At 38.4% G+C, this 18,576-nt stretch overlaps 1 protein-coding gene across 2 annotated transcripts in view; it reads right to left on the reverse strand.

Annotated features, from left to right (window-relative positions):
* The window catches only part of PDZRN3 (PDZ domain containing ring finger 3), a 291,579-nt gene that overhangs the window by 26,926 nt on the left and 246,077 nt on the right, over nucleotides 1-18,576 (reverse strand). For both annotated transcript variants that reach the window (XM_044662438.1, XM_044662360.1), the window contains one exon: nucleotides 3,035-3,282. In XM_044662438.1, coding sequence (XP_044518373.1) covers nucleotides 3,035-3,282 — 248 coding nt within the window. The remainder of the gene's footprint in view (nucleotides 1-3,034; nucleotides 3,283-18,576) is intronic.

Here is an 18,576-nt window from a genome sequence, read left to right on the forward strand (position 1 = left end):
TACAATACCGCTGTTACTGTATCCAACGTTCTCCTGGTTCTACTCTCTTCATTTTGCATCAGTTCATACCTATCTTTCTAGGTTTTTCTGAAAGTATCCTGCTTGTCATGGCACAATAGTATTCCATCACAATCAGATATGACAATTGGTTAGCCATTGCCTGAATGATGAGCTGTCCCTCAATTTCCAATTCTTTGTCACCACAAATAGAGCCGCTATAAATATTTTTGTACATATCGGTCCTTTTCATTTTTCCTTTTATTTCTTTGGGATATAGACCTAAGAGTAGTACTGCTAGTAGTGCAAAGTGTATGCAGTTTCACTGCCCTTTGGGCATAGTTCCAAATTGCTCTTCAAAATGGTTGGACTAGTTTACCATTCTGCCAACAGTGCATCAATGCCCTGCTTTCCATATCCCCCTAGCATTTTTTGTTTTCCTTTTCTGTCACATTAGCTAATCTGATAGGTATAAGGTGGCACCTCAGAATTGTTTTAATTTGCATTTTTCTAATCAATAATGATTCAGAGCATTTTCCTCATGTGATTATTTATAGCTTTGATTGTAGAGAGCTTTACTTTCTTCTTCTGAAAACTGCCTGTTCATATCCTTTGACCATTTATCAATTGGGGGATGACTTCTATTTTTAGAAAATTGGCTTATTTCCCTACATATCTGAGAAATTAGAATTTCTTTTATCAGAGAAATTTGCTTAAAAATTACCCCTCATTTTCCTGCTTTCTTTCTAATTTTGGCTGCATTAGTTTTGTTTGAGCAAAAAATCTTTTTTCATTTCACATAATCAAAATTATCCTTTTTACTACTTCTGGGACTCTATTTTTTGTTTGGTCATTTCCACAGATAAACTTTTCCATAATTTCCCCTAGTTTACTTATGATATCATCCCGTCCCCCCAAAATCTTACCTTCTATCTTAGAATCAATACTGTATATTATTGATTCCAAGACATGAGTGGTAATAGCTAAGCAATAATGGTTAAATGACTTGCCCAGGGTCACATAGCTTGGGAGTGTGTGAGGACAAATTTGAATATAGGATCTTCTGCCTCTAGGTCTGACTCTTAATCCACTGAACCACCTAGGTGCCTCTATCACTCTTTATATATAAATTATGTACCCATTTTGACTTTATTTGGTATACAGTGTGAGATGCTGGTCTGTGCCTAGTTTCTGACAAACTGCTTTCCAATTTCCCCAACAATTTTTGCTAAATGATGAGCCCTTGCTCCCAATGTGTGGATCTTTGGGTTTATTAAATACTAGATTACCATGATTTTTTACTGCTTAGTATCATTTTTCTAATCTGTTCCACTGATCCATGACACTATTTCTTAGTCAGGACCAGATTGTTTTGATGATTGCTGCTTTGTAATATTGTTTGAAACCTGCTATGCTACTTTCTTCCACATTTTTCAACACCTCCCTTGATATTCTTGACCTTCTGTTCTTCCAGATGAATTTTGTTGTTATTTTTTCCTAGCTCTATAAAAGTATTCTTTGGTAGTTTGATTGGTTTGTCATTGAATAAGTAAATGAATTTAGGTAGAATTGTAATTTGCATTTTATTGGCTTGGCCTAACTATGAGCAACTAACATCTCTCCAATTGTCTAGATCTGTCTTTATACGAAAAGTGTTTTGTAATTGTGTTCTTATAGTCCCCGCGTTTGCCTCAGCAAACAGACTCCCAAGTGTTTTATCATGTCTGTAGTTATTTTAAATAGAATCTCTCTTTCTATTTCTTCCTGTTGTGACTCTATTCATCTCAAAAAAAAAGTAAACTGTATAGCAATTTATTCTCTCTAATGAAATCCCTTAGATATTGGTAGTATCTGGCAAGGCTAACTGATTTTCCTTTCTTTTTTATATTAAATTATAAATGTTTATTTTTATTGTTTTGAAAAAATGTCCATGGTTACGTGATTCATGTTTTTACTTTCCCCTTCACCCCCTTATTTTTCAATTGGAAAAACTGAGACATAAAGAGACTATGGTGCTGGTATAGATAGGATGGTTAGGGGAGAAAATATCAAAATTCCCCCTAGGAAACTAGGTAATTATTTTAGTCTAGTCAGTTTCCCCTAGAATTTTTGTAGTGGAAAGATTCAGGGGAACTGGGTTCAAATCCTGGCTCTGTTATATATTATCTATGTGACTTTGTACAAATCTGTTTTCTCATATATAAAGTGGTATCCTTAGTCAGAGGTTCCCAAACTTTTTTGGTCTACTACCCCCTTTCCAGAAAAAATATTACTTAGCCCCCTGGAAATTAATTTTTTTAAAATGTTAATAGCAATTAATAGGAAAGAAAAATGTACCTGTGGTCATCACTACCCACCCCGGATCGCTGCAGCACCCACCAGGGGGCGATGGCACCCACTTTGGGAATCACTGGACTAGATGGTTTTCAAGCTCCCTTCCAACTCTAAATCATGAGCTTTGGCAGAAAGAAGGGGATGGGCAGTACTGAGTATCTGACACCTAATGCAATAGAACATCATTTATTATAACACCACGGATTTGGGCTTTTAGAAAATGGGGCACAAATGGACCCAAGATGGATGCAAGCTTGAAATAAGGTCCAAAGAAAGCAAAATGCATCACCTCCAGGGTCTTTTTTATACGCTGTGTGCATATGTCATTAAACAAATAAAGATCGTTTTTCTGAATTGTAACTACAAAAATCCTTAAATTATCATTTGGAGTGATTAAATTTTATTCTGAAGCTTCTTTGACAACACTTGTAAGTAATTTTGCTCCTAGAATATAACGTGAGTAACTCCGCTTCAGGGTTATAATAAAGTAATTAATATGTGGGAACAGAACGGAACAGTTCAGAGCAGGCTACAATTTATTGCCTCTATAAACAATAAAGTTAAACAGAGGCAACTCAAAGGAGAATTACAAGAAGCATTAATTTTTTTTCCACATGGAAGGAAAAAATAAAGCTGTAATGATTTGATGATGTAATAAATATAACAAGTCACATTTTCAGTAATTTATGATTTCATTACTTACTCTTCAGGCAAGAGATATGGATCCAATACTGGAGGAGTGGGAGATGCCATCTTAGTCAGTGCCATGATGTGTTCGAAGGTGATGTCAGTTTGGGTGCCCATGTCTACCAGTTGGGAGTCTAATGAAGGAGTGAACATCTTTGTTCGAGGGGTCCGCCTTAAGACCTGCACGACGATGGGTTCTTTGGCTGTCTTGAATGCTTCCACAGCCTGATCATGGGTTGCCTTCGATAAGTCTTTCCCATTCACCTGGTAAGACAGTGAAGGAGACAACAGTAAGGTTTAAATCAATAACGAAATCCTTGTAGATGTCATTTCTCATTCATTTTTTTATAAGTTTGATCACAATAAATCAAACAAATATATAGAAATGTGGCTTATAAATCTTGTCAGTTCCAGTTTTCTGCAGGATCCCTGACAACCATCATTTTTGGACTAGCAGAAACGGTGGAGTATTGGAACAGTTTTAACCTGATCTTACTGAGCAGAAAAGACAGTTCCACGGGGTGCAGAGGGAAGCAGGTACTCATCAGTGTTCTCAAGAACAATGGAGGCTGTCCAGTTCAGCCTTTGCTTTGCAGTTGATAAACCCTTACCTTCCATCTTAAAATCAATACCATGTATTTATTTATTGGTTCAAAGGCAGAAGAGTAAGGGCAAGGCAGTTGGGGTTAAGTAGGGGTCCAAGGATGTAAAAGGCAGGCTTAGGAGATAGGAAGGATTTGAGCTCAATTTTAGTGCTCTTTCTTCTGACCCATGATGTTGATGTTAAGTGACAAGGGAATTAAAGATGGGTCAATATGAAGGTAGACCCTGCTTTAGAATAAAGCAATATCCTTGTACTCTACCCAGAGTCACTTCATTTTCATAAGTTTGACTCTTTTTCTCTCTCACCCCTCATCTCGACAGTTGCCAAAGCTTATTAATTCTACTTGCACAACAGCTCTTCCATCCATCTCCTCTTTTCCATCGACATGGCCACTGGCTGTAGTTCAGATCCTCATCATCTCTCACTTGACTTAATGAGGCACTCTCCTAATTGACCTCCCTCTGTCAAGTCTTCCCCCCTCTCACCTCATGCTCCCAACAGCTGCCAAATTGAGGGGAGGAACCAAGATGGCAGCTTAGTAGCAGCGAAAGCTGAAACTGCTCTGAGAATCCTTCCCCAAACCACCAATTGATGCTCCTACTCCAGAGGTCCTTACTAGGTTCCCTCCTGTCTGCAGGATCCAACATGAATTCTTCTGTTTGATATTTAAAACCCTTCACAGTCTGGCTCTAATTGGTCACTCCCTTTCATAGCATCTTTATTTCTTTTCTTTCTTTTTTATTTTTTTTTCTTAAAAAACCCTTACCTTCTGTCTTGAAGTCAATACTGTGTATTGGCTCCAAGTGACTTGCCCAGGGTCACACAGCTGGGAAGTGTCTGAGTGCAGATTTGAACCTAGGACCTCCCGTCTCTAGGTTGGGCTCTCAATCCACTGAGCTACCCAGCTGCCCCCCAAAGCATCTTTATTTCAATCAAACTAGATGATGTATTATTACTCGTAAAAGATTATCCGACTCCCATTCCCAGGCCTTTGCACAGGCTGTTCCTCATGCCTACAATGAATTCCCCTCTCATTTTGCCTCTCAGAACCCTTCAATGCTAAAGCTCAAGGGCCACCTCCTAGATCCTCTCATCTGTGAGTTCCTCCCATTGGATTGAGAGTCAGGTCTGGAGACAGGAAATCCTGGGTGCAAATCTAGACTCAAGACACTGTCTAGCTGTGTGAGCAAGTCACTTAACCCTGACTGCCTTTACTGTTCTGCCTTTGAACCAATACATGGTATTGATTTTAAGATGGAAGAAAAGGGTTTATTAAGAAAAAAGGGAAAAAAGAAAACAATTACCTTTAATTTACCTTTTGATATTTGTTTTTATTTTCTTATGTTTGTCCAAAATATATAGAAAGAGAACACAAGGTAATGGGGGATGGGGGCAGCAAGGTACTAGCAACAGGTGTCATTGCCCCCATTAAATCCAAGATCATTGTGTTATAAGGGACTGGAGACACCAAGTGCACCCCTTAGAGCTGGGGCAGAAGGCAATCTCCTCGAGGGCAGGGTGCATTTCCTTTCTGTCTGTGTACAATGTCTTTTTGGCACATAGTGGGTACTTATTGATTTAGGCATAAAATAGTTTGCCAAACTCTATAGTACTGAAATACCTTCCTAGAAATGATGTTCTGGCTTTTTGGCAACAAAATTGGGAAGAGGGGATATAGGGATCATACACCACACAACCAGTCCCCGCCATGAATTTCTTTAGCTTCTTGTATTCTCTTGGAGGAACAACATGTTCCTTAAGAGTCATTTAACACGGACAGATATTTGTTTAAAGCAAGGACGTCTCGTCTTGGGCTTAAATCAAGCCCGAGTCAAGATGACTATAATTTATCTGCTCATTCTTCATAGGAATGCATTTGGTGGATGTTATCTGGCACACATTTTATTTATATTAGCTTTACTTAAAAGGCTTGCAAATTGTTCGAGCTGTCCGTGTGAGTAAGACGCAGAGAGCTTCCTTCTGTTTCTACTTGTCCAAGCAGAACACGGACATTGATTCTTGCAACTGTTTTTTGTACTTTTCTCTTAAATACATCAACCCAGAGCCTACTGGGACAGAGAGAACTCCGAATTGGCAACTTTGCACGAATGCCTTGTAAATAACAGTTGGGTTGAAGAATTGATGATGGGATCTTTCCCCTTAATGAAGCCTTAACTAAATTACAAAAGCAGAGGAAGTATTAATGATTTGGATTCAATCCATTTAAGTAATTTACTTTCACTGGTGATGGCTTTGGGCAAGAGGGGCCGTGGGCCACAAATTGCTGAATGTACCAGTAAATAAGCCTAGGGCTCAACCATAGAAATTTGTCCATCCAGAGTCACAGGGGACATAACTGTTTGAATATGGTGATTTTCACAAATGTGCCACCTTGAGCCACAGAGAAAATGAATCTTGAGGAGCCCCCCCGGAGCGTGACTAAAGGCAGTTCATGCTTTCTCTGCTCAGAGGCCCAAAGCTGTGGAACATGGAGGGATGAAGGGAAGATACAGAGCAGTATTGGTGGTGGGACTGGTCTGTCTGCACTATAATACAATAGAAAGAATAATGGCTAGCCAGAGGGTCTGGGTTCAAATTCTGCTGTTGCCTCTTCTTATTGCAGTGACCTTAATTCTAACTTCACTCTATTTGTAAACTGAAGGGCTTGGACTAGCTGGATTCGAAAGTCCCTTCCAGCTATGACCCTCCGATCCTCTAATCCTGTGACCTATGAGGCAGCTAGGATGGTGCAAGGGATGGAGCACAGGGGCAGCAAGGTGGCTCAATGTATTGAAAGCCATGTCCGAAGATGAAAGGGCCTGAATTCAAATCTGGCCACAGATACCTACTAACTTAGTTCTGTGACCTTGGGCAAGAGATTTAATCTCTGTTTGTCTCAACTTCCCCATCTGTAAAATGGGGATAATAATAATAGTGTTGTTGTGAGGACCAAATGAGATAATAATTGTAAAGGGCTTAGCACAGTGCCTGGCACATAGTAGGTGCTATATAAACATTAACTATTAAAAAAAAAACCCTTGTCTTTCATCTGAGAATTAATACTGTGCATTGGTTCCAAGGCAGAAGAGCAGTAAAGGCTAGGCACCAGCGCTTAAGTAAGTGACTGCCTAGGGTCACACATCTAGGAAGGGTCTCAGACTAGATTTGAATCCAGGATCTCCTGTCTCTAGATCTGACTCTCTATCCACTGAGCCACCAAGCTGTTCCCAACATTCATTATTATTGCTTTGCAAAGAACCTGAGGAAGTGATATAGGGGACAGACCCTGGGAATTAGGAACAGGGTGGAACCTGAGAGACCCAAAGGGGATGGGAGACTGCAGAGAGAAAAGGCAACGTGGGAAATGAGTGGGAGCTGGACACTAACTAGGGTGAGAAGACGACAACGTCAGGGAGCTCTTGTGGTGACCAATGATACCCCTCAGCATAATCTGGTTTTCCCCTCCCTTTAGCATTCATTTGATAATTTAGAGCAAATTAATGATTTAATAATTTACAAATTTAATACAAGTACCATTTTGTTCCAATGAGATTTTGAATGCGGAAATTGCTGTATAACTAGGGATATCGTATGAGCATAAATCTATCAGCCTGGTTGACTTTCATTACCTGTATTAAAATATTTACTGGCCACCCTTTGACATTTCACATAGCAGAAAAGCGTATCACAAAAACAGCTTCTCTCCTTTCACTATCTAAATTCATCAGAGCTGATCTTTTATTTTACTCAAAAGACCTTTTGGAAAGAGAAAAAACCTCCCTCTTTCTCCATTCTCTTTTTTTACTCACCCTACATTCATTCACTATACACTCACCTAGAACAGTTTTGCTACTGCCTTGCTCAATTTTTATATACATACACGTATATTGGTATTAATAATAAAAATGTAAAGATAAATTGAAAAATACATTACATTATATTATTACATACACATAATATTACATAGGTATGTATATATTTAAATGTACTTAACAGAAATTGAGTTTGTTCTACAAGCCTCTTTAATGTTTTTGGGCATCAAGATGTTAATGTTTGTTGATATGTATCTTCACAAGAAGAAAATTTTAATTAAAAAATTATTTGTCAAAATGAAATTAGAGACTTAGAATTCTCCTACAACCACACAAAAGGGAAGCTGAAGAAATTAACCCCCAAATATTTATTAAACATCTGCTATGTTTCAAACACTGTGCTAAGTGCCAGGGATCCCTCCCATGGTGCTTACTCTCTAATGGAATTGGAGAACCTGGGTTTGAATCCTTGTGTCCAACTCTTACTAGCTTTATAACAAAAATCGGTGAAAAAAAAACAAACCCACCCTTACCACTCTTCCACCAATGAGCCAATACACAGAAGTTAAGGGTTTAAAAAAAAAAGTCAGTGCTTGGCCTTTCGTAGCCTCAGTGGCCTTAGCTGTACAATGGTAATAATAACATATTGCCCTGATCAATCAACAAATACATTAAATGCCTACTTATGTGCTAGGTACTAAGTTCTCTGTAATCGCTAAAACACTACCCAAATGTGGGCTCTTCTCACTATTTTTTTTATTGTTATATTCATTTGGTTTCTTATTATTCATAACCACAATTCTCAAATTCTTGTAGTGTGTTAGGAAAAATGCATCAGCCTTCGGTCTGGGAAAAAGTATTGGGTTTGGGTCCTGTTCCTAATATTTATTGGCTTAAAAGTGACCTTAATGAAATTACTTAACCACTTACCAACAAATCTCAGTTTCCAGGCGGGGGAAATGAGTAGCTGTTATGCCTGCTTTACTGAGGTTTTGTGATGAACAAATGAACATTTAGTAAAATACTTTGCCAACTTTAATGTGCTACATAAATGCCATTTATTATTATTCAAAAACAGTCCTCTTTTTATATGATATCTCCCTCATATTTATGATTTCCCTCTTTTAGGTAAAATTCTTGTCTTCGAAGACTCAATCGATGTATGATAAAACTGAGTGAACAAGCTCTCATCTATCATGTCAATGTCTGATCCATCTACCTAATCGGATTAACACAACGCTGATTTGTCAAAGTCCTATTTTGATTAGCCGTGTTCCTTTGATCAGGCCATTTTCTATATTAAATTGAGCCCAGCTGCTGCTTCCCTGAGTTACAGCTTGAAAACCCATGTTAGAACCATTCAGCCTGAGTTTAAACAGTACAGTGAGAGATATGCATGACAGACCTGGCAGGAGAGATCTAAGCCTGAGAGAATTTCCTGATGGCACACGGCGCCATCATGAAGGCTTGGCAGACCATTCAACTCTTCTTTGAGTCTTTTGATTAGGAGAAACAAAGTAAGATCCCTTTAGATCGCTTTTGCTTTTGTGTATTTTCCCATGGCACTGAGACCACCCTATGGAAGGCTTAGAGGAAAAACATTGGGTAAATTCTGAGCTTTGCTTTATGTTGTGGGATGACACACACCATGCGCACAAACCCTGGTAACGACATCCATCAACCATATGGACCAATCCAGGGGAAATATGGTACAGGATTTCAATGACAATGCTAAATGCAATCCGTTTTGGTTCAATTTCTAAGTTCCTACAATATTCCAGCACTGATAAAGAAGGAAACAATATCTCTTTTTAAAGAATGGTCCAAGGGTGATGGAATTTCTCTTATGGATGTCACAGAATTACATAATGTTTAGCTAGAAGGAACTAAGTCTCATTTTTAAAAAAATTACGATATCTCATTTTTACATTACCATCTCCAAAAATAGTTTCTCCATGCTCTACTCTAAAAAGCCATTTCTCATTAAAAAAAGAATGAAAGAGGGAAAAAAGTATTAAAAAAAACTAACATATCAATTGGGCTTGACATAGTTTCATACTTCTTTGGTTCTGAAGATCAAAAATATTTCCATATCCCTTGTTTAAAATATTCAAAGTGCTATGAGATCCACTTAATATTCTTACTGATTGACATCAAATAGGAGCCATGCCTCAAAGGAGGCAGGAAAAATGATGAGTGATAGCATTTAATGATGGCTTTGGAGTTAGAGAGATCCGTGTTCAAATCTTGTCTCATGTACTTAGTAGATGTGTGACCCCTGGACAGGCTTCTTATTCCTTCTCTTTGCTTCAGCCTCCTCGTTTGTAAAATGGAGAAATTGGGCTCAATGGTCTTCAATATCCTTTCTGCCCCTAAATCTATTATCTATAAAACAAAGGCGCCTTTGTGTGCTTTGAGGGATGGTTCTGGTGTTCGAGGCACGGTTCTTCTCGGTGGTGCTAAGGTTGGGTGATCTTTGAAACATGTTGTAGTTTTTTGAACACCAATAAAAATATATATTTTAAATTACAATGTTACGGATAACAGGATTCCATTGTTCTAACCATAAACTGTCAGAAAGGCTTTAAGAACCTTGGCTTCTGTTAGCCAAGCATCTTGAGATACATCATATTCTCTTAAACATTCATGCACGAACACACACATAAATAAAAGTAGGAAGGTGAGGGGAGTTTGGAGCCATACGCATCCATCTATACAAATTTGTTTTGAATTATCATGCACTCATAATACTTATTAGACTGTCAGCTTGGAATCCCATAACTGAGAGCCTCCAAGAGGCGATGGCTCCAGTTCATGTGATCAGCCACCCGAACATGACAACCTTTATGCTTTGTCTTAGCGCCCCATCTGCATTCCACGAGGCAGTTATGATGCTTGCAATTATAGAAAAAATGCAAGGCGAGTCAAGTTTGGCCTGGTCAAATTAAATATCATTAACTCGCCCAATTGAGCAGATTGCTTTGAAATAGTTTACACAGCTCTAAGTCCAAGGAAATGGAATGCTTTAGAGAGAAAAATGCTGATTGCAAAACTAATTTTATTTTTATTTTTATTAGAAGTTAAATGTACAAGTTATTCACCTAAGGCCCCCTGATTTTTTTTTTCAGAGTTAGGTGCAATTATGGGGAAGAGACAATCACTTCATTTCAAAGGGAGCTCCACTGTTTCTAATAAAACATAACAGCAACAGACCTTAAAGGGCTCTTTTTATGGGAAGGTCTTCCCAGGCAAATTAATGTTAGCAGAGATAAACAATTATGCTGTTGAAGCAAAATGATCCTCTCCTCCAAGGTTAGAATTAATCCTGAATAATACACCTAATTTTACTTTTTATGAGAAGTTTACATCATTGTTAAAACAATGATGACAACAACAAAATACTTCTATTGGTTCTAGGTGGGCTGTTGTATATCGTTGGGAAAATTCTATTCTTACCTGTCACAGGAACCCACCCTAGTCCTGGCTGGTGATGGCATCTCTGGACCAGATTCATTTCAGACGTCCTCCTGGCAGTTGGGAAGCCATTGGAGGCAACATCAAATTCAAGTAATATCAGCTTGGCTTAACAGATGGTGGGAGGGAATCTATGACTGCCAGCACCTTACAAAGAGATCATGCTAGACATCGTCTTTCTCATAGCTCGCAGCAGGAGGCTTTCATCTGACTTCTGCTTGGATCAGGGGGTCATACCATTTTCTGAATCATGGACCCCTGCCTGTCAGATGACATTTATGGACTCCTTCTTTGAATAATGTTTTTAAATGTAAAGGAAAAATAATCAGCTCACAAAGAAAACCAATTGCATTGAAAAACAGTTATCAAAATATTTTTTAAAGTTCATAGACCCCAGGTTGAAAATCTCTGGAGATGGTCTGATTCCTTTAATGGGATGTAGATGCTAGAATATGTTTTAACCAATATTATCTTCTTTTCCTCCTTCTCTCTCTCTCTCTCTCTCTCTCTCTCTCTCTCTCTCTCTCTATCTCTCTCTCTCTCTATCTCTCTCTCTCTCTCTCTCTCTCCCTCTCCATCCCCTCCATCCCCTCCCTCCCCAACTCTCTCTTAATAAAAATCCTTATAATCTTATAATCATCTTATAATCAATGCTGTGTATTGGCTCCAAGGCAGAAGAGTGGTAAGGGATAGGCAAAGAGAGTTTGGTGGTTTGACCAGGGTCACATAGCTAGAAAGTGTCTGAGGCTGGATTTGAAACTAGGACCTCCCATCTTTAAGCCTGACTTTCAATTCACTAAGCCACCTAGGGAACCCAGATCATTATTCCCAAGTAATTCTCACACTTCTTTTTCCTGCTATTGTCATTCAATTTTGAAAAGCTTGGCTAGAAAAAAATAAACTCACATGCCATCAATTCCTGTCCCAATGTCCCTGCAAACAAGCCTGGGGTAGTTTCTTCTGAGAGAATAGCTACAATTCCTAAGATTATACCTAATTGCAACCTCAGCATCCACAATGCGTACGAGAAAAGTCATGCATTTACAATGCAGACCAAATAAGGGGGTGTCCAGTCTTTTGCTTGAAGGTCCACAAAAAGGGGAGTTCACCATCTACTATGGCAGTCAGGGCATTCTTCTTTAAGTTGGTTCTGACTGGGAAGAATATTCCTGATATCAGGCCTAAATTTACTTCTTTTGAAGTTGCCACCATTATTTCTATTCCTGACCTTTGAGGCCAAAAAGGATAAGTGTGTTCCCTCTCTTCCACCTGATTCTGTTTTAGATATTTTCGTGAGTTTTCATTTTGTCTACCCCTATCCTAGGCTCCGCCAGGCCACTTTCTGGTTCCATCCATCCCCCTTCTCTAACTTTAACTATAAAAACAAGATTTAAACCAAAACCACCACTCTTAGAGAAGAACACATCAATCAATTACCCTATTGATCATTACTCTCCCTACTTCCTTGTCCAGACCTTCCTCTCTGGCCACTATTTCTCTCTATGTGTTGTCTTTCTCTATTATAGAAAACTCTTTACCCAGAGTCTGAGAACTTGTTAAAATTTTTTGGGAGGACAATTTTATTGCAATTTAGTTGTTTTTCCTTGGTAATCCTATGCATCTTATTTTGTCCATTTTGTTAGGTCCAGGGCACACACACAAAATTAAGAATCCCTTTGTATACACACCAACACAATGATCTGTTTTTATTGTTTTGTAATATGTTATATGAGAGCAGGGATAGTCTTGCCCAAATGTTTATGTTCTCTCTCTCTCTCTCTCTCTCTCTCTCTCTCTCTCTCTCTCTCTCTCTCTCTCTCTCTCTCTCTCTCTCTCTCTCTCCCTCTCTCCCTTTGATATCTGCTCTTGTTCTCTCTCTCTCTCTCCTTTCCCACTCTATGTCTTTCTCTCCTCTTCCCCTCTTTCTGATCCCCATCCTTTCTCTCTGTCTCTTTCTCTCCTCTCCTTGCCATTCCCCCAATCTTTTCCTTTTCAAGTCATATATATTTTAATTCTTTCAACTGTACTTGTCAGCATGCTGGTTGCCAACCTATAGAAAAGTATCTACATTATTAATGTCTTCAAAATGATAGAGACGTTAGGATATTTTCAAAGAGAAAATATGGACATATGTTCTTTGTGAGCATGGAAGAAAGTGTTTATTTGGATGACAACCTTTAATTATGACATCAGAATCACTTTTCTATGTAGTGTACAAGCCAATCTAAACCTAAAGTGCTCCTCTCATTTAAAATTCAGCTACTATATATCTTGCTCTTGGCTACAAACCAACTTTTATAGTTTTGTTTAATTAAATAGAGGGGCACTAATTTCATTTTTTAAAAAATATCACACCTATGTTTTCAAACTAATTAATGCTTAGATTCCACTGGAAGCAATATAAGATGATAAACTACACATAGAAAAGGGAAAGGGTTGAGGGCCTGATTTAGGCCAGAAATAAAACCCTTTTTCCATTCAAGAAAGCCCTGTCGGCCTTAATTTATTTCAAATTCACAGTTTGCTCCAGGGATGGAGGATAGGGAAAGGATAATTTATCTAAAATTTAGACATTGTGCACAGTGAGCTCAGCCCCTAAGCCTTAATGAATGAAATAATTTACAAATTACATAGGCCTAGACATTTCCATGGGAAAAAGGGCTAGCCAAGTAATGCTGGTACTCTAACATCTAATCCTCACCCCCTAATTATTAGACGCTTAATTTTTAATGATACATTTGATCTCTAAGTGAAGGTCAATGATTTCGAAATGGGGAAATTTCAGAATGATTTTTGTAGATACTGATTTCCTAAGTTTTGTGATATTCCAGCTGAGTTGTTTGGAATGAACTGGTCACAGTCATTCAATTCAATTCAATAATGGAAAGAGAGCTAGAATTGCTGTCAGAGGACTTGGGTTCAAATCCCAGCCTCTCCTCTTACTACCATTGTGACTCTGAACAAATCACTTAATTACAATGGGGCTTAGATTCCTCATTGAACAAATGACAAGACCAGATGATCTCTAAGCTCCCTTCCAGATTCAAAATCTATGATCCTAATTTAGCAAGCACTTGCTATATGCCTTAAGGACTCAAAGACAAAAATAAAACAGCCATTGGCTTTGAGTAGATTATATTCCTTCTGGGAGGATACAATTCATAGAAACTATTATACACACACACACACACACACACACACACACACACACACACACACACACACACACACCGAAGGCAAGGGAAGAGGCTGGACAGAAATCTGGACTAAGGGGTCTAAGAAAATCTGAGGGAGAGAATCCCAAGAACTTTAGTGCTCAGGAAGAGCTAGAAGAGGAGACACTTGAAGGAAAATGAGGAATCTGAAAGGCAGAAATGGTGAGGAAGCACACTCAAGGCACTGGGGAGAAAAGTTGATTTCTCACAAAAAATCCTAGACAGAAGACCGATAGGCAGTGATTGCACAAAAACAATATTATAAAGTGAGCTGGGATGCTATGTTATTGTTCTCTCAAAGCTCTACTCATGGTATAAACTATGGGATTAAACAGTAGAAGTTCCTATACGTGGTTCAAGAGGGAAGGAAGGAGAAGAAGATTTCCTCTTAGCACTCCCCGGACCAGCCTTTGACAAATATTTGAGAAATATTGTTTGTTTTCGGCATTCTCCCCAAACTAGAATTCTACCCATGTCTTTGCTTCCCTCATAGAGGTTTAATTCCTTCTCCTTTCCCGTGACAGGTCGCCATACCGCTCTTCTTCAAAGCTGCCCATATTCTAAAATGACTGAATGCCCCCTTCCTCAAATGAAATTTTTTATTCCTGCAGAATAAGAGATGTCAGCTAGGTATTTGGGGAGAAGCCAATTGGTTGAACTGATTCATACTAATGTGTCAGTGACTGATTCTCCCTTAAGTCTCACAGAGGGAGAAATTTTTTTTAAAGAGAGGATACATATTAATAATTATTTCTAATGGGCAGAATTTCAGATTTCATAATATGAAACTAATGTATGTAGGAGAAAATCATTATCTGTGGTCAGAAGGTAACCATCACTGTCTGTCCTGGGAGTTAACTCCCTCATTAACCCATTCTTCATAACTCTTTCCATTCTTCTATTTTGGAATCTGTTGGTTCCAAGTTTTTTCATAATGGATTTTATGGCTGAAATGGCCTTTCAGAAACCACACAGATAACATTATGTGGGCTGCTTGAAAATTGGGGTCTACATTCTATTTTGAAAGACCAGTTAGATAACTTGATTGCTAAGGAGTTCTTCCTTATATCCTACCTAAATTCTCATGTTCATGTTTGAACTCATTTACTCTAATTTTGGGGGGAATGGAGACTGAAAACATCTGGAAGCCATCCTTTGAACAGTCTACATTGCTTAGGTCTTTTAGAAACAGATGTAAAAATACATGGATAAACATGATGTTTAAAAAAAAAGCATTGTCTAATCCCACTGAGGCTGTGCTTACAACACTTTTCACCTTACATAATAATCCTACCATGAGCCTGCCAAGCAAGGCCATTGAGATCTTGTATGTTGGTTGCCTGTGTTCCTTGGGAAAGCTTTGACTTGGACTCAAGTTCTCTTAAATCCTTTCTAAATGTGCTTGTGTTGTTTAAAAAAATACAGTTTGTTCCTTGGAGAGAAACTTCCTTTCACTGTAATTTTTCAGTCCGTCTGGAGGCTTTCATGGTGTCAAACTGAGGACCCCAGGGAGAATATGTACTGGGAGGACTTGACAAAATATATGGCACCAAATCCAATTTCCACCCCCTCTGACAAATGGCACTTACCAGGTTCCTACAGAAATATAGCAAAGGGAGGCACTAATATTCCAGAATGCTGAAAATTACTTTGTGAATGTTTATACATAAAATTAACCAAAAAACCTCTTATGTAAAAAACCCTTATGTAATTATGTTAAGGATGAAAAACAGCGCAGAGCACTTGGATTCGAGGGCAACAATGACTGCCAATTTTCTTCTAGTTCTTCTCAGAGGCCAAAGTGGTTTTTACGACATTTGGATCTTAATATCCTCTGCGGTAGGGATTAGTGGACACAGCCCAAAGCATGTAATCCTGAATATCCCTTTCCTACCTGCATGCTTTTCAAAGGGTAATGAGACACCAAGACACTATTTTAGGCTACCCAGAAAAAGAGGGGAAAAAAGGTAGAGGGACAACATATTTGAAAAGCTCCCACCGTCCAAGAACCAATGATTTCCATATTCTTCCCAATGGACTGTGAAAATAGTCAGCAAAGTTTTCAATAGCATAATTATCCAACCACAGTCTATTTGAATGCTTCACAGATACCAAGCATGGATGAGCTCATTGCATGTTAGAATAAACACAAGTTTAGCAGGAAATAGTTTTTCTTTCCTGATTATGGCTTTCTCAAAGGGGCTCAGATTTCTTTAAGGGCAGGTATTACTATGCTCATTTTACAAATGGAAAAAAGACCAGAAGAGAGGCCTTGTTGTATATTAATATTGGCATATAGGTTGGACCACAGCCAACATGTGCAAATTCTCCTATTGGGTGCCCTCTTTCCGGGTTGCAGAATGAGTTGTGATCATTGCATCAATGTGTGTCCCCAAAGTCTTGGTGCCATTTTTAGCTTATAATAACAGTCCTAAGCTATAATGGCCTAAAATGGCACCAAGATTTTGGGGAACCCTATATTATTGTCTCTAATCATAGTCTCTGTCCTTCTATAAATTCATAGATTTAGAGTAATAAATCTGACTTGCTGAATTTATAGATAAATAAACCAATGCTCAGAGAGGTTATAATGCCATAAATTTAGAGTTGGAAGGAACCTTAGAACTTTAGAAGCCATTGACTTGCTTGAGATTTCCCAGGTGCCATGTAGCAGGGCAGGGATTTGAAAATGGGATCCTCTTACTCAAAAATAAATATACTTTCTATGACACTATACTGCATCTTTCCAATATATTATCTCTCCTTCTGGTTCACTCTTCCCAAACCTATACCTCATCCTTCCTATGACTTTCAAAACTTCGATTCCTACCTTTTCTCTTGCTTTACCAATTCTGTTCTGTCCTTATTTTCCATCCTTCAAATCACTTGACCTCTTAGATTTTTATTCTTTCTCATTAAAACAAGAGGGTCAGATTAGACTTCTTTCACCTGTGAAACCATAATTTCCTTGACACCAATGTCTCCCTTTATCATCCGTCTCCTCTTTTGTTCTAATATTGAAGGACAGAGTCAACTTCCTTGGCAAGGCCAAACCTTCTGCCTTCTACTGCTCCCATCTTCTTCCATCTTCTCAGGAAGTTTGTCATTTCCATCATTCCCTCTTGAATCTCCTGACCTTCCGTTCACAAATAAGTTCAGGTCTTACCCTTTTAAAAACAATGTTTACTCAACTCTTCCATCCCTTCAAGCTGTCCTCTATATTACTCTTCTTTTTCACTAATGCCTAGAATTTTATCTCTTCACTTACTTCTTCTGTTCTTGATTGTTTACCACAACTTCCGAAATATGTCTGTTACCGGATTCTTTCTCTAGATTACTAACAATTTCTTTATTGCTAACTTTGCCACCTTTTCTCAGACCTAATCTTTGACTTCTCTGTTGTTACTGACACAGTTGATCAGTCTATCTCCCTAAATATTCTATCCTGTCTTGGTTTCTATAACTCTGCTTTTTTCTCCTGTTTAAATATTTCTCAATCTCTTTAGCTGGATTATTATCCCTCTCCTACCACTTGAATGTGGGAGTTCTGAGGCTCTCCCCTGGGACCTCTAGGTCCCTCATCTGTAAAATGGGGAATTTCATTTTGGTGACACTTTCAGCTCTAAGTTGTTTCCCTGTATCCTTTAAGCATCTCTTCAAAGGACTTAAACATTTAAACTAAATTAGTCATTTAGTATTGAAGCTAGTCCATGCCAGCTTAAAATGAAAACTATTGATGTATATTCAAGACACTTGGTCCAGGATTTCAAGGATTTGCCATTTTGTTGGCACTCCCTTAACTCCCTCCACCAATACAGACCTCCAAACCTCTCTATCGCAGTGATTTCTTTTTTAAATGAAATTATAATTTTATTTTATTTTATTTATTTTAAGTTTTTATTTTGAATATTTTCCCACTGTTACATATTTCATGTTCTTTCCCTCTCTCCCAAACCTCCTAACTTCCCTTAGTGGACACACAATTCCTAATGCAGTGATTTCTGATAGCTATCATGGCCAAAAAATTGTAAGATAAGAAATCTGAAACACTGTTTTAAGCTAAAGTGGGTGAAATTTATGTTCATATCAGAAATGGGAGATAACAGAATTATAGACTTTAGGGTAAGGAAAGACCCTAGCATTCAGGCAGCCCAATTTTTCATTTAAGAGATGAAGAGCCTGAGGTCAGAGGGAATAAAGATTGACTTAGCATCAAACAGGAAATAAGGATGTGAACTGGGATTTGAATGGAAGTTTGCTGAGTTCAAATCTGGTGCTTTGTTTGCCAGACTACAGCAGCTAGATGGATAGATCGTCCAACCTGGAGTCAGGGAGACCTGAGTTCAAATCCAGTCTCAGAACAAGTCATTTAACACTATTTGCCTCATCTGAAAAATAGAGGTAATAGTAGCACCTATCCCCCAGGGTGATCATGAGGATTAAATGAAGTAAT

This window comes from Gracilinanus agilis, chromosome 1, assembly GCF_016433145.1.
Source record: "Gracilinanus agilis isolate LMUSP501 chromosome 1, AgileGrace, whole genome shotgun sequence".
NCBI classification, from domain to species: Eukaryota; Metazoa; Chordata; class Mammalia; order Didelphimorphia; family Didelphidae; genus Gracilinanus; species Gracilinanus agilis.